The sequence below is a fragment of the Fundulus heteroclitus genome, unplaced genomic scaffold (genome assembly GCF_011125445.2).
Source record: "Fundulus heteroclitus isolate FHET01 unplaced genomic scaffold, MU-UCD_Fhet_4.1 scaffold_53, whole genome shotgun sequence".
Lineage (NCBI taxonomy): Eukaryota > Metazoa > Chordata > Actinopteri > Cyprinodontiformes > Fundulidae > Fundulus > Fundulus heteroclitus.
The window spans coordinates 460131-476321 of record NW_023396956.1 but is presented as its reverse complement, the minus strand read 5'-3'; the positions used below and the strand labels follow the sequence as shown (position 1 = coordinate 476321).

Below are 16191 nucleotides of genomic sequence, written 5' to 3'. Positions count from 1 at the left end.
GGTTGGGAAAATACTGAATTAACGTTTAAAAGGACGCGAGAAGCTTCCGAAAAACCAAATAATATAAAATCTTTATTTTCACACTGATGCAAAATAAACTAAATTCCTTGTCTTGTAAAAACGTTTCTTTAAAAGACCTTCAGCTGAGGAACAGGCTGTTAACTAAATATTCCCCCCTTCACTGGGATCTCATGTGACAGAACACAGAGTAGAACTGTCCATGAGGGCAGAGGAACGTGATCTGTGGGTTTCAACAAGAAGCAGAAGAATCTGAAAAGTGCGGCGTGCTTTGATTCAGTCCTCCACCTCATTCCTGCTGAGTCAGCGTAAACATGGCGATGCTGTCAGAATCCAGCATTTCTTGTTAGAACAGGAAGAAGCAACTTGAGCAGCTTAGCTCCTCATCACGTCTCTGCTAACCTTTTAACTTGAAACCGTGATTGGCTGAAACCGACCTTTGGTAGGCGGGCACTAGGTGTCGCCTCGCCCAATCAGGTAAGCTCTGCTCCTCTCACCAAAGTGGAGCAGAACCAGGTGAGCCTCCTTCAGCTCCTCAGCTCAGCTGCTGGGATTTCATCTGAGAGTTGATCTGTTCTATGAAGAACTGACAGAACTGGGTTTTCATATCAGTCTGAACACTTTGGTCTGCCTTTATATTCATCCTCTGATCCAGAACCCTGCAGAACCTCCTCTGGCTGCAGGTCTTCTGTCTCCAGCAGCTCTGGACGTCTGCAGACTGAGGTTCTTCTCTCTAAAACGAAAAGGTCAGATTCATGGAGACCTCCACTAACAGTTGTCCCATGGTCAGATCCTCCTCCTGAGCTGCTGGTCTCTGCAGCTCCTCCAGAGCCTCCATGGTCCTCCTGAATCACACAGCTGGACTCTGGTTCTGATGAGCAGGTCTGAAGGCGGTCTTTGGGTTTTCTGTAGGACCAGCAGAATAAAAGTGCAGGTCAGGTTCTACCTGGGAAGCAGCGGCTCGTGGTTTAACAGAACAAAATGTAGAACCCAGATACTGTCCGGGTTCCTCTCCTGGTTCTGCGACCCGATCTTGGATAAGTGGAAGACAGAGGATGTCTCACAGTTCATGAACTGTTCTGTTACTGTGAAGGTTGGGCTCATCGGTTCTGACCCGGAAATTAAAACAAGACGCAGAAAACACGAGGCCCCGGTCTGCAGAGCTCCGTCTGGCTGCTGCAGCATCGGGTCGGTTCTGGTTGGTCGGGTCTGAACCGGTTTTAGCACCGCGGTCCAAACTAGGCTCTGACTTCTGGTCCTGATCCAGATTCCAGGTCTGAGTCCGCTCCACAGATCTGACGAGCTAAAGGAAAGCGCCTGCAGCTGCCGCCTCCAGGCTCTGACCTTCCAGCACAAAGTACTCCCCCCCCCCCCCTGCAGCTGTCTGAGGAGGTTCAGAGAGGCCACCCTCCTCCTCGCTCTCCAACATGCTTCTCTGATGACCAGGACGTAAAAATAGCTGCCTGACCTGCAGAGTCCTGGATGTGTAACGAGGCTGCAGTCAGACGCAGCGGGGGGGGGGGGGGGGGGGTACCAGCATGCATCGGGGCGGCTTCAGTTGTCCTGGGTTCAGATTGCTGGAAAAAAAACTTAAAATAACCTTCAGCACCAACAAAACTCTTTAATCTGGCTTTTCTTCAGAATGCACTGATGTTCTTCTCTTTTCTGAGCGTAAACTGTCAGACGTCTGTGTTTCAGAAGCTCTGCCTCCTCCATCATGGCTGTAATCTCTGGTTCTCCACCAGCAGCAGGGGGGTTCTGTAGCTGCTCAGATGCTGCAGGTTGGAGGCAGAAGAAGCTCCAGAGGAACATCTGAGGAACATCAGAGGAACATCTGAGGAACATCTGAGGAACATCTGAGGAACATGTGAGGCTGCCCTGCAGTCACAACTCAGATTTATCATTTATTATCATGTTCTCATCATAAAGATACAGAACAAGTTCATTCCTGCTCCTGCATGGCCCACACCATGATGACACCTCAGCGTTACTCAGGTGTAACAAGGTGGAAAGAAGTCTTCCTTAAAGTTCAGACTTTACTCCATCACCTTTAATAACCCGGAGGGCAGATCCTCAGGGTCTACTGCCCCCTGCTGTCCAGGAGCTGCCCAGCATCTGCCTTTGTTCTGCTCATTAATCACAGTTTTAACAGAAGGTACCAAACAATCCTTTAAAGGAAGTAAAGAAATGAATAAAAACGCCAGAAATGCAACGAAGCAAATAAAAAATACCAAAATGTCCTGATATAAAGATGTGATTCCAACTGTGTGATTGTCAGTAATTACTTGTTTTCCTGTCTTGCAGAGATATAAATACGATGGCTTTGTCCAGCTGCACCAACACTGCGAGGCGAGTCTCTGTATTTTGTTGGTTCACTGAATCATTCACTGAATCATTCCCTGAATCATTCACGGAATCATTCACTGAATGAGCACCACGGGATACCGGGACCTGGTGCATAACCAGAAAGACACAGATATAAATGTCTCAGTAATTTAAAACAAATCTTAGTGAAAAGACAAGCAGCAGACTGAAGAGTCTGTAAACAGGGATAGAGATTCATCCACAGGGCGTAATCCTAAAAATGGGCATAATGCTGCCATCGTGTGGTTATTCTTTAAAATGTTTTTAAATCTAAATCTGAAACACTGGACACTGGACCCCCCCACTAATTGAAATGATGCACATTGTAAGATGTTCAGTAGAGGCTGTGGTTCAGGGTGAAGCAAAGATAAAATGTGTTTTGTGCTTCACTACTAAGAGAACCAGACACGTCCTTCCTCTATTAATAAGAGAACCGGGGCACTTTACAAAGCAACATATAAAAGTCCTTTCAAATCCATCCACTATACATTGATCTACAGTAAAAACTTTAATGGAATTTACTAGAATAAATCAACACATAGTAGTTTATGATTATGAAGTAGAAGGAATAGGATACATTGTGTATTCTTTTTCTCTAATTTGCATTCTGCCGCCCTGAGTAAAAACCTGTGGAACCATAATTTGGTATCATTTTCAGCTGAATGTCTTTTGTGGTGTCTCTGCCACCTTTACACGTCGAGAAGGTGAAATATTTACTGGTTCCTGTTTGCCAAATAGCTAAAACTTAGATTAGATGGAGATCATGTACCAACAGCAATGTTAAAGTCTTGGAACAGATTCTTCAGTGGATCAAGGTACCAGAGTTCTGCAGCATGCTGCTCCAGAGCCACGTTTCTCTTAAGAATTTGGCCTAAAATGCTAAAGAACTGACCAGTTTTTAATAATGTGGAGGTGAATAAGCAATGCTAGCTGCTGCAGTTTTCCTCTCTCAATCCACTGTATATATGTGGACACACTGTATATACCTTTTTTGATTATTGAGCCGATGTGACACGTGAATTTCTCCACTGTGAGATCAATAAAGTCTGTCTTATCTTATCTTATCTTATCTTATCTTATCTTATCTTATCTTATCTTATCTTATCCAGGGCCCAGAACAGGCGACATCACATCCTACCTGAAACTACTGGCTAAGGATTAGCATAAATACAGTAAGATTGTTATTCAGGCTGGGGGTCACTCATTTATTCTACATGTGTGCAGAGTTTGCTGTTAAAAGATCACCAGAGCTCGAATCATCCAACTATTGTCCTGCTATCAGCTGTCTGGGCTGATTTTCACCAGACAATACCTAACAGAGTTATTTATTAAACATTAAATAACTAAAACAGAGTAATAATAGCACAGCACCAGGGGCCAGAACGGCGACAGTTTACTACTATAATAAATGTTCCTCCTTTAAGTGCCATACAGCAGCTATGTTTAGGTGAACAAACTAAAAAAGTGGATGTTTTATATGATTTAAACAAAGTTTACATGAAATAACAGCCAGCCGTGGGTCACTGTGTCTCTGGGTTTGGGGGTTCTGGTCCCGGACCGGTCTGGCTGTTGGTTCTGCTCACAGCTGCCTCCTTGGTCCTGGCTACACTTTCACTCTGAGACCAGTTCTGCTTTTCTCTGTCCAGAGCTTTCTCCATCTCAGTGTAGTAGTCCAGGGCCTTTCGCACCGGGTCGATAATGTGTTGCTGTGGGACAGAGGAAGACTAATTAATCACCCCGGTAACGCTGTAATATTCTTCTCTTTACAGCTGATATATTTTATGTTATTACCTCCAGGCAGGGGAAGAGGTTGGCGAGCTCCATGAAAAGAGGCAGAAGGACGAATCTGATGAAGCCGATTTGAGATGAAGGTTTGGTTACTTTGTCTCTGTCCATGAAGGGGCTTACTGGAAGACCCTCCAGCTTCTCCACGTCACTCTGTGGACATAAAAAGCAGCCATGTTTCCTGATTATGAAGCACTTAAAGTGAAAACAGAAGTTGTCCAAGGGTAGAACCCAGTGGGACACCAGAAGGTTTAGTACAGCTCATTTTTTATATACAGTATTTCCTCATTTGCTGCTTCTAAATAATCAGATTGTTCTGCTATCTTTGACACGTTAGGGGTTAATCAATAGTTAATCTTTAGTCTTTGAGGTTGTCTGATGGACAGCCAGAGTTTTACAGGCCACTGAACACAAGGCACACTTTATTTTCTATTTCTGTAGTCCTGCACCTAAAAATACTAAAGAGAACAGTTTGTTTTTTACTTGACCTCAGTTTAGTTAAACTCACCTAACATAACCTTATTTAATGTATCTTGGATTATCGTATTTTAGTGTAATTTATCATATTGTAGCCTACCTTAGTTTATCGCAGGTTAGCCTAGCTAATCCTAATTTATCTCAGGTTAGCCTAGCTAATCCTAATTTACCCCAGGTTAGCCTAGTTAATTGTAATTTATCAAAGGTTATCTTGGGGAACTAGACTTGAACTTAGTTGCTTTATCTTAATTTAAACTATCTTTTTTAGAAGATGTTTTTTACATTAATATTAATTAACTTTTCTACATTTATGTTAGCTACTCATAACATTAACTAGTTTAACTTCTCTAGCTAGCCTACCAATCCTCTGGCTAATTAAGCTCAGCTAAACTTATTATCCTAATTAAACCTTCCTAATTGAGTTTTATTATTTATTCAGAAAGCCCGGAGAACCTGAGATCAACACCAACAAAGTCTGGCTGCTAGGATTTCTTGTAAAAGAAGTGAGATGTGACTTCCACTTTAATTTCCTGAATCTGGTCTTCAGCAAACCTGGACCTGATTTCATGCAGCCTGAAGCACATTTTGTGTCTGTTGTGATTTTGTGTGTTGGCTGCAGGTACCTGGTTGAAGAATTCCTGTAAGAGACAGTCCAGCCAGGGCTCAGCCACCTCCATGGGCCGCGCTTCGTTGGAAATGTCGCTCACTTTGATCAGAATCATCATGAGCTGCACATGAAAAGAGCAAAATCCTGGAATTTTACTAATTATTCTCTTAGTTTGTCTCACATTGTCAGAAATTTAAATGTTTCCGTTTATTCATTTTTTTGACTATAACTGTATGAACATGGTTGGTTTACAATAAAAACGTAATAGTAAACAATAAAACTTTTAACAGCATTAATTGGCCTCCCAGGTTTTGACCCGTTAAGTCATCCACAGGTGAACCATTTTTATCTTGAAATAATTTAGTTCTTGTATAGATTGTGTTTTAACTTGCCTCCTTTGGTCAAGTTTTAGTTGAGACCCCAGATCAGTTTCTGCTGAGTTTTTCTACATGTGTGGCCCTGAAGCTTGGTGCTGCACACCCTTCCTCCTGCCCATATATGGAGGATGCTGTGAGGTAACTCGTTTATAGAGAAACACAAAGAACCGTGGGCCGGTTTTCACCCTAGAGGCTGACCTGCTACTGTTTCAGTCGTGGTTTTAGTTCTGTTTTCACTACTGTTTCTTTTGCCGTCTGGTTCTATCTCATTCACTGTGTCATGTTTTCTGTGGTTAATAACAGAACTGCAAGTTCTCAGAGTCAGGATAAAAACTTCCACAGGGGCGCGCCCGTGGCGGAGCGGTTAGCGAGAACCATGTTAGGAGGCCTTTAGTCCTCGACGCGGTCGGCCCTGGATTGATTACGACCCGCGGCGCTTTGACACCTGCCCCCCCCCCCCCTCTTCCTGTCAGCTCACTGTCAATAAAACGCGTTCCACTAGAGCCGCAAAAAAACAAAACTTCTACGTTCCCATTTTAATGTTCCAGTGGAATCCAGCAGATGCAAAAGGTGCATCTAGATAATAAGTAGCTAATATCTAGATAATAAGTAGATAATATCTAGATATTACCTAGATAATATCTGAGGATCTAGATAAGATCTAGATATCAGGCATCTAAATGCCTGGTATTATCTAGTTATTATCTAGCTAATATCTAGATAATAACTAGATAATAAGTAGATAAGTAGATAATAACTAGATTTCTAGTTGCCTGTTATTATCTAGCTAATATCTAGATAATAACTAGATAATAAGTAGATAATATCTAGATATTTTGTAGATAATAACCAGCACCACAGTCCCTCTGCGTCCCAAAGCCGGGTTTGTCTCACCAGGTCTTTGTGTTCCTTGTTGCAGAAGTCAAAAGCAGGCAGGATGGACTTGAACTTGTTGAGGATCTCGTTGTGCCTCGTCATGTCGGTGGCCAGGATGCACCTGCAGGTAAAACAGACAACGCTGCAGCTGCCGCCCCTGATGCAGCCGCCGCTGCTGCTGCAGCGGCTGCTGCTGCCGCTGCTGCTGCCGGTGCTGCTGCAGCGGCTGCAGACAGGCAAACAACAACGAGCTCCTGGAGGACAGGGACTCACTTGATGATTCCCTCCCTGATGCGTTTGTACTGATCCAGGGACAGGTTCCTGAAGATGTTGCTCTCTCCCTGTGAGACAGAACAATCTGGTTCTGGGCGTTCAGGTGAAACCTAAATATGTTCCTCAGATACGTCGTTCTCACCCTCTCCAGGATCTCAAAGGCTACGGCGCAGTGGTGGTTTTCCAAAGGAGAGATGTCGTTGTACCGCAGAGCGAGTTCCGTCCGCGCGTTAATCTGCGAACGCTCAGAAAGGTCAGAGGTTCTCACAAGACTTTAAATCTGCAGCTTCAGCGTTTGTTAGAACCGACGCACCAGTTACTAAATACAGGCATGCAAGGAGAACACAGATAGACCCATAAAAATAAGGCCAGATAAACACTTATTAAAGGTTCAAACGTGTGAGGAGTGTGAAACCAGCAGGGTTCTGTAGCACTGGCTGCTGATTGGCTGCTGACTGGTGAGGAGAACCGCAAAAAGGTTCCTCTGTCCCAGCAGAGAACGCTCACTAATATCATTTTCTGAACTGATCTGATGTTTCAGACACGGATCAGTGATACAGGATCTGGTTGTGAGTCCAGCTCACCCAGAACCAATGTTCATAGTTCCTCCACATGTTCTAAGGTTCTCAGCATCAGACAGGAACGGCTTGGTTCTCGTCTGTTCCTCCGTTTTTACAACATAAAGACTCATAAAGGCGTGAATCCTTTAAAGGACACAAAGAATCAGTTATGGAACCGAAGCTGAATCTGTGACTCTGGGGAGAAACGAGCTGAGCTCCTTTCTGCAGAACCCTCGGTGATGGGGTTTGGTGTGAGAAGGTTCTGCTGACGGAGAACGTCTGACCTCCACGTTCTGTTTCTAAAGCCCAGAGGGTTCCTCTGGTGCTGCGAGGCCTGGAGATGCAGCCACCTGGTAGGCGTTGTTGTAGCCGGCGTGGTCGAGATCGTGGCAGACCGCCGAGGTCAGCATGATCAGCAGGTCGACGTTCTCCATGTTCCTCCTCAGGTCCGTCAGCCAGATCAGCCCGTACATCTGTTCAGAGAGAACCGAAATGTTTGTTCTCCATCACTTACGTTCTCCATTTCACATGTGTTCCTCACACACGTTCTCCATCACACACGTTCTCCATGTTCCTCCTCAGGTCCTTCAGCCAGATCAGCCCGTACATCTGTTCACAGAACCGGAACGTTTGTTCTCCATCACACACGTTCTCCATCACACATGTGTTCCTCACACATGTTCTCCATCACACACGTTCTCCATGTTCCTCCTCGGGTACGTCAGCCAGATCAGCCCGTCCATCTCACATGTTCTCCATCTCACATGTTCTCCATCACACATGTTCTCCATCACACACGTTCTCCATCTCACACGTTCTCCATCACTCATGTTCTCCATCACTCATGTTCTCTATCTCACACGTTCTCCATCACAGACGTTTTCCATCACACATGTTCCTATCACACGCGTTCTCCATCAGATGTATTCTCCATCACTGATGTTCTCCATCACACACGTTCTCCATCTCACACGTTCTCCATCTCACACGTTCTCCATCTCACACGTTCTCCATGTTCCTCCTCAGGTCCGTCAGCCAGATCAGCCCGTACATCTGTTCACAGAGAACCAGAACGTTTGTTCTCCATCACACATGTTCTCCATCACAGACGTTCTCCATCTCACACGTTCTCCATCACTCACGTTCTCCATCACACGCGTTCTCCATCACTCATGTTCTCCATCTCACACGTTCTCCATCACACACACGTTCTCCATCACAGACGTTCTCCATCTCACATGTTCTCCATCTCACACATTCTCCATCACACGCGTTCTCCATCACTCATGTTCTCCATCTCACACGTTCTCCATCACACACACGTTCTCCATCACAGACGTTCTCCATCACTCATGTTCTCCATCTCACACATTCTCCATCACACGCGTTCTCCATCACTCATGTTCTCCATCTCACACGTTCTCCATCACACACACGTTCTCCATCACAGACGTTCTCCATCACTCATGTTCTCCATCTCACACGTTCTCCATCACACACGTTCTCCATCACACGCGTTCTCCATCACACGTTCTCACCATCTGGGTGACGCAGAAGCAGTGTTTGAAGTTGTGGAACGGGATGTTGTTGTATCTTCTGTAGACCTCAAACAGGAACTGCTGCAGAACCTCAGGCTCGATGTTGAAGGTGGAGAGGAAATCTAAATCTGTGTACATGACCTGCAGGAGAACCATGATCTCTGCGTCCTCCCACTGCCTGAAGAGACAGAAGCAGAACATGAGCCCAGAGCGCCTACAGATGAGGATCTGCTAGAACACGCCGACTAAAGGCTGGAACCTGGACACTGCTGAGCAGAACGTTTAAGACCTTTTCGCCTACTTCGTGTTGTCAGACGGGTTCTACTGCAGCGGTTTCTTGGTCAGGCAGGAACGACGCTGAGTGTTTGGAGAACCACAGCTGACTCTTTGTATTCAGTGAGAACGGCTCTCAGCTGTAGCATCAGGAACGTTAGAACGCTTAGAACCTTCACTGGATAACCTGCAGCCACAGCTTTGACTATTTTAAACGTGTTGAGTCCGTTTTTGTCGTATATCCTGTCGTCTGTAGCGACGCTGACACCAACCAGCCTCCATGGCCAACATATTTACATGAGCTCTTTAGAACTCGGCCTAATTAATACGTGAATAAAATAAAAAGCTGATTTTAGTACTTCAAACGTTTGCTGAAGGCCTTCCTTTGATGTGCAGCTCCTTCTGAAGGCCCATTCATATTCAGATGTTGATCATCTGAATAACATCTTTAGCAGCAGCAGCAGCAACGGCAGCGGCAGCAGCAGCAACGGCAGCGGCAGCAGCAGCAGCAGTGGCAGCAGCAGCGGCAACGGCAGCAGCAACGGCAGCAGCAGCAACGGCAGCAGCGGCAACGGCAGCAGCAGCAGAGGCAGCGGCAGCAACGGCAGCAACGGCAGCGGCAGCAGCAGCAGCAATGGCAGCAGCAATGGCAGCAGCAGTGGCAGCGGCAACGGCAGCAGTAGCAGCAGCAGCAGCGGCAACGGCAGCAGCAGCAGCAGCAGCAGCAGCGGCATGGAGACCCGCTGCTGCTAAAGATGAGCAGATGATCAACATCTTCTCATCTTTAGCAGCGGCAGCAGCAGCGGCGACGGCAGCAGCAGCAGCAGCGGCAGCGGCAGCAGCAGCAGCGGCAGCAGCAGCAACGGCAGCAGCGGCAGCAGCAGCAGCGGCAGCAGCAGCAGCAGCATGGAGACCCGCTGCTGCTTTACGGCTCTAACTGACCCAGAGCTCACCAGTTGTCAAAGGTCGGCGTCTTCAGGTACTGCCGCAGTTCCTCTGAGACCTCCAGGGTGCTGCAGGAGAGAAACATCTGAGAGGAGAACCACACAATCGGCTCTCTGGCTCTCTCTCTTCCAGGCAGGCCTCACCTCATCTGCAAGAACGTCTCCCGGACGTGTTCGCACTCCTCCCGGGTCTTATGCAGGGTTCTCTTGTGGTAGAACGGGGACGGCTGGTGAGGTCCCTCTGAGAGGTCTTTGAAGAACCCGAGCCAACTCAGATGCTCCACACTCTGAAACACCAAGACCACGGGTTAGTGGCAGTCCTCCATGTTCCTGCAGGATGGACCTTGGTGAGGTTCTACCTCCAGCTTGTGGCGGAACGCCTCCACCTGCTTCTTCATGTCCTGGACGGCTGCAGGCGTGTCTCCGGCCTCACACAGGATCTTCTTCTCCAGGCCCTGCAGTCTGGAACAGTTCTCCTCCTTAGCACCTCTTCCCATCCTGGCTCTAGAACGCAGAACCTCAGAAGCGGTTGTCATGCTGGGACATGGACCACCTACCTTTTCTCCATGGAGGAGAGATCAAAGCCAAGCGCTCCGGCCATCTCTGCGCCTGAAACCAGGAGAAAACAGAAAACAGGTCAGCAGCACAGAGTCTGGCTGGTTCTGGTTCTTCTCCAGGGTTCTGTGTGTGGTTCTGGTTCTTCTCCAGGGTTCTGTGTGTGGTTCTGGTTCTCCGTCTTGGCCAGGGAAGCAGAGCGGCGGTACCTAGGGGCTGGCGGTTGCAGTCGGCAGCGACCACCTGCAGCTGGTAGCAGGAGGCGGGGCTGTTGGGCTCCAGGTGCGGCGAGATGTTGGTGATGTTGCCTTTGGGGTTGTAGAGCTTCAGGATGTCGTGAGGTCCGGCCTCGGCTGCAGAGCGGAACAGATCTGAGGAATAAAGATAAATCATCCACCCTCTTTGGTTCTAAAGGTTCTGTTAAAACGACGTCAGAAGACCCCCCCCCCCCCCCCCCCCGTCAGCAGCAGCTGCTTCTGTCTGCTTTAATTTCCTTTGATCTTTATTCCTCTGAGCGTAAACAGGTTTATTATATTTACCTGCAGTCAAACAGACACATTATATATTTCAGTCATTTAACCTTTAGTTACGCTGCAGTCTGCTCTCATTAAACCACACTTTGACTCTTTAATCAACAGAAAAGAACCTTCATCCATAAAGTCAGGCTGACCTTTAACCTCCTGAGCCGGACAGTCGGCTGGGAACTCGGCGCGCTCCGGGATCCCGTTCACCGTGAAGAAGATGATTTTAGACGCCATGAGTCCTGGTGCTGCTGGAGCTGCTGCTCATCTGCCTCCTCTGCCTCCTCTTCCTCCTCTTCCTCCTCATTAGACCAGCGCTCCACCTCCTCCTCCTCTTCCTCCTCTTCCTCCTCTTCCTCCCCGCTGTCCCTCAGTGTTAGCGTCTAAACGTTCTCCATTTATTTACGTCTTTTCTTGGTTCTCAGCAGGGAAATCTAAACTCTATTCACAGGATCTCTCAGCCAAAAGTAATTTAATCAGGCGAGTAAACTTCTTCCATTCTGAAAGTGAGGCAGCAAGTTTAGTTTTTATAAACTAGATTTAATATACTTTAAAGTATAGTGGAGTATACTTGACTTATGCTGAAAAGTATAAACAGAACTCTAAGATTAAGTACGTGAGCTTTTAAATATACTTTATAAAAAGAACTTCAAGTATACTACTACTGCAGTTTTATTTATTTATTAATTTATAAGGTAATAAAATAAACCTTTTCATAAAATAGCATTATACCAGCAAATATATCTGATGAGCAAAAATTTTGATTAAAGCTTTTAAAATTAAGCTTAGATAATATTTCCATAGCTAAAGGTTCTTACGTTCAATCAAGACAGAAATGGTTAGAAGAAAAAAAATGATTGTTACTTTTTTAAGTTGGAAAAACTTCCAACATTGTAAAACTGAAAAAGAATAACAGTATCTGTGAAGAGCTGTTCACATTTCCACCTTCCTCTTTAACAATCAGGACGTTCTAATTAAGCTGCTTCCCCTTTTATGCACTTTCTAAACGACATACAGCAAATTAGTAAAGATAATAAAAACCGTGAGACTCTGATCAGCCTTTAAAACATTAACACGTCCGTTAATAGATGAAAATGAAATAAATAACCGGGTCTTAATGTGGAATATTATAAAGAGTTTTCAGAACTACTGTCACCTTTTTTCTTAGAGTTTATCTTGAAAGTTTAGACCCTGGACATATTCCAGCAGCGATGACCCAAGGTGCAGGTGAAGATCCCCAGTCAGCAGGTAAGGATCGTAATATTACTAGATTACCAGGATCGACCCAACAAAGGTTAAAGATAAAACACCTGGACTTTTATTCTGAAGCTGAAGACGTTCCTCTTCCATCCAGGAAGCTTCTCAGTTCTAAATGTCTGCAGTGGTGAGAAGTTCCAGATTTATGGACCTGCAGGCCTCCTTAGAGCTTAGACTCACCTGGAGGTTCACCTGTAGACTCACCTGTAGACTCACCTGGAGATTCACCTGTAGACTCACCTGGAGGTTCACCTGTAGACTCACCTAGAGGTTCACCTGGAGGTTCACCTGTAGACTCACCTGGAGGTTCACCTGGAGGTTCACCTGTAGACTCACCTAGAGGTTCACCTGGAGGTTCACCTGTAGACTCACCTGGAGGTTCACCTGTATGCTCACCTGTAGACTCACCTGGAGGTTCACCTGGAGATTCACCTGTAGACTCACCTGGAGATTCACCTGGAGGTTCACCTGTAGACTCACCTGGAGGTTCACCTGTATGCTCACCTGTAGACTCACCTGGAGGTTCACCTGGAGATTCACCTGTAGACTCACCTGGAGGTTCAACTGTAGATTCACCTATAGACTCACCTGGAGGTTCACCTGGAGATTCACCTGTAGACTCACCTGGAGGTTCACCTGTAGACTCACCTGTAGACTCACCTAGAGGTTCACCTGGAGGTTCACCTGTAGACCCACCTGTAGACTCACCTAGAGGTTCACCTGGAGGTTCACCTGTAGACTCACCTAGAGGTTCACCTGGAGATTCACCTGTAGACTCACCTGGAGGTTCACCTGGAGGTTCACCTGTAGATTCACCTGTAGACCCACCTAGAGGTTCACCTGTATACTCACCTGTAGACTCACCTGGAGGTTCACCTGTATGCTCACCTGTAGACTCACCTGGAGGTTCACCTGGAGATTCACCTGTAGACTCACCTGGAGGTTCAACTGTAGATTCACCTATAGACTCACCTGTAGACTCACCTGGAGGTTCACCTGTAGACTCACCTGGAGGTATACCTGTAGATTCACCTAGAGGTTCACCTGTAGACTCACCTGTAGACTCACCTGAAGGTTCACCTGTAGATTCACCTGTAGACTCACCTGTGGACTCACCTGAAGGTTCACCTGTAGATTCACCTGGAGGTTCACCTGTAGATTCACCTGGAGGTTCACCTGTAGACTCACCTGGAGGTTCACCTGTAGACTCACCTGGAGGTTCAACTGTAGACTCAACTGTAGACTCATCTGGAGGTTCACCTGGAGGTTCACCTGTAGACTCACCTGTAGACTCACCTGGAGGTTCACCTGTAGACTCACCTGGAGGTATACCTGTAGATTCACCTAGAGGTTCACCTGTAGACTCATCTGTAGCCTCACCTGAAGGTTCACCTGTAGATTCACCTGTAGACTCACCTGTGGACTCACCTGAAGGTTCACCTGTAGACTCACCTGTGGACTCACCTGAAGGTTCACCTGTAGATTCACCTGGAGGTTCACCTGTAGATTCACCTGGAGGTTCAACTGTAGACTCAACTGTAGACTCATCTGGAGGTTCACCTGAAGGTTCACCTGTAGACTCACCTGGAGGTTCACCTGTAGACTCACCTGTAGACTCACCTGGAGGTTCACCTGTAGACTCCCCTGGAGGTTCACCTGTATACTCACCTGTAGACTCACCTGGAGGTTCAACTGTAGATTCACCTATAGACTCACCTGTAGACTCACCTAGAGGTTCACCTGTATACTCACCTGTAGACTCACCTGGAGGTTCACCTGTATACTCACCTGTAGACTCACCTGGAGGTTCAACTGTAGATTCACCTATAGACTCACCTGTAGATTCACCTGTAGACTCACCTAGAGGTTCACCTGTATACTCACCTGTAGACTCACCTGGAGGTTCACCTGTAGACTCACCTGGAGGTTCACCTGTATACTCACCTGTAGACTCACCTGGAGGTTCACCTGTATACTCACCTGTAGACTCACCTGGAGGTTCACCTGTAGACTCACCTGGAGGTATACCTGTAGATTCACCTAGAGGTTCACCTGTAGACTCGCCTGGAGGTTCACCTGTAGACTCACCTGGAGGTTCACCTGTAGATTCACCTAGAGGCTCACCTGTAGACTCACCTGTAGACTCACCTGTAGGTTCACCTGTAGGTTCACCTGTAGATTCACCTGGAGGTTCACCTGTAGATTCACCTGGAGGTTCACCTGCAGGTTCACCTGTAGATTCTCCTGTAGACTCACCTGAAGGTTCACCTGTAGACTCACCTGGAACTGTAATTACAGTGTAACCAAAATAGACTTTATCTATTATTTATATATTATCTTTGTCCCATAAACAGACGTTGTTAAGCCTGTCACTCATGTAGAAACACAATTTCTCTCCCCATAACTATTACATCTGGAATAATGACATTAATATAAAAACAGGACAATCTTTAATATAAAAATGGTTTGAAAGGGGAATATATCTAATTCCTAAATCCAGATGTTCATCTGTTATCTTACTGTTTTGTCAGTATTTAAATTTCCTGTTACTTCAAAGGGAAACGCTGACAGGTGAGCCTCACAGCTTCTGTCAGCTCTACCTGCAGGACATCATGATCCTACGGCCCGTTTTCATCCAGGCACCATCTATATTATAGATAATCTAATATATACTATATTCACCACAAATAAACATTTTCACTAAGAAAACAAATAACAGAACTTTAAGAAACCTTTTCTCCTCTGTGCGTATTCTGCCATCTAACATTTACTGCAAGCGGACTAAAGAAATATTTAATAACCAATAAAAGGAGAGACATCGCGTTTTAATTTTTCACAATTGTTATGCGGTTAAAGCTTCTTGATAACAAAATGTGAATGGGACTAAATTCATGAAGAAAGCATTCTTCCTCTGTTTCAGGGCTGTTGCTACACTAGAATCTTAAAGAAATGACAAACTTCTTCTGTCAAGGAAATTTTAACATTACTTTTATGAATAAAAAGGTTTTGTTGGGAATAGAGAAAAGTGACCTTAATAATGCAGACCTTTTATATGTCTTTAATTTTTTATTATAGAGTGCTTACAATAAAATACGAATATTGAAACTACATCAACCCTCGAGCACCAGTGTGATTTTAACGTTATAATATTTTTGTTTTTATCGCCCATAGATAGTGTACCTGCGTATAAACTCTGTTTTCTGTTCTTATCTTCTCTTTTTGAATGTTCGTGATTAAAATAAAGTAAAAAAAACTGAACGCGGAAGCAGAGTGGGAGCGCCGGGTCTCTGCCAGGCTCACCTGTGACCAGGTGAGCTGCTGTTGGTTCTGAGACAACTGGCTTCATCATTTCATTTTTGGAGGGTTATGAGAAAAGCTTTCTCTCTATTTCTGGCACCTTTGCAGCTTTTCTTGTGGGGCTGAGCCCTCAGAGTGTTAAAAAGTAATAATAGTAGTTATAGCGTTATTCTTCATTAGTCCATAACAGGTACCTGTTCTACCTGTTCAACCAGTAAGGCCAACAACACACAGGTGGAAGGTAGCGACGGTCCTTCATTGTTTACATTCATTTGCATGCTGCTCTAATCTCCATTGTAGTCCATCAAAGCAGTTTCAGAGCAATTTAAAAGTCAAACTCCCAAAACTAGAAAGGAAAAACCTCCAGGAATAATATAACAAGATCAAAGTTCTTTTCAGAAATATATATTTACTTTAGTATCAACCAACACGAAAATCAACAAAGTATTACAACTTTGCTATCTATCTA

General features: G+C 45.6%; 1 protein-coding gene and 1 long non-coding RNA gene across 3 annotated transcripts; one reads left to right on the top strand and one right to left on the bottom strand.

Moving 5' to 3' along the window:
- Positions 1–63: 63 nt before the first annotated feature.
- LOC105922898 (high affinity cGMP-specific 3',5'-cyclic phosphodiesterase 9A) lies at positions 64–11479 on the bottom strand. Of its 2 annotated transcripts, XM_036132650.1 has the most exons (15): positions 11318–11479; positions 10857–11018; positions 10650–10701; positions 10452–10554; positions 10237–10379; positions 10102–10161; positions 8876–9053; positions 7688–7810; positions 6920–7012; positions 6778–6845; positions 6523–6625; positions 5268–5372; positions 4174–4320; positions 3880–4088; positions 64–924 (listed from the first exon to the last, which is right to left on the bottom strand). In XM_036132650.1, exons 1-14 carry the CDS (start codon positions 11403–11405, stop codon positions 3903–3905), a joined length of 1611 nt encoding a protein of 536 aa, XP_035988543.1. In that variant the 5' UTR covers positions 11406–11479; the 3' UTR covers positions 64–924; positions 3880–3902. The 2 variants fall into 2 exon arrangements, with proteins under 2 accessions (XP_035988543.1, XP_035988544.1); XM_036132651.1 differs by lacking the exon at positions 64–924 and having other exon boundaries at positions 3737–4088.
- Positions 4194–9574, top strand: LOC118561014. The gene is made up of 3 exons (XR_004929723.1): positions 4194–4253; positions 6548–6631; positions 9023–9574. It is a non-coding gene; the product is annotated as an uncharacterized LOC118561014 (long non-coding RNA).
- Positions 11480–16191: the final 4712 nt, after the last annotated feature.

Bases quoted from the DNA above. Each gene is read 5' to 3' on its own strand.
- LOC105922898 (XM_036132650.1), bottom strand. From the start codon at position 11,405: ATGGCGTCTAAAATCATCTTCTTCACGGTGAACGGGATCCCGGAGCGC. The intron at 11,019-11,317 runs GTCAGCCTGACT...TTTATTCCTCAG, and splicing joins TCCGGCTCAGGAGGTTAAAG to ATCTGTTCCGCTCTGCAGCC. The intron at 7,811-8,875 runs GTGAGAACGTGT...CTCTCTGAACAG, and splicing joins GCTTCTGCGTCACCCAGATG to ATGTACGGGCTGATCTGGCT.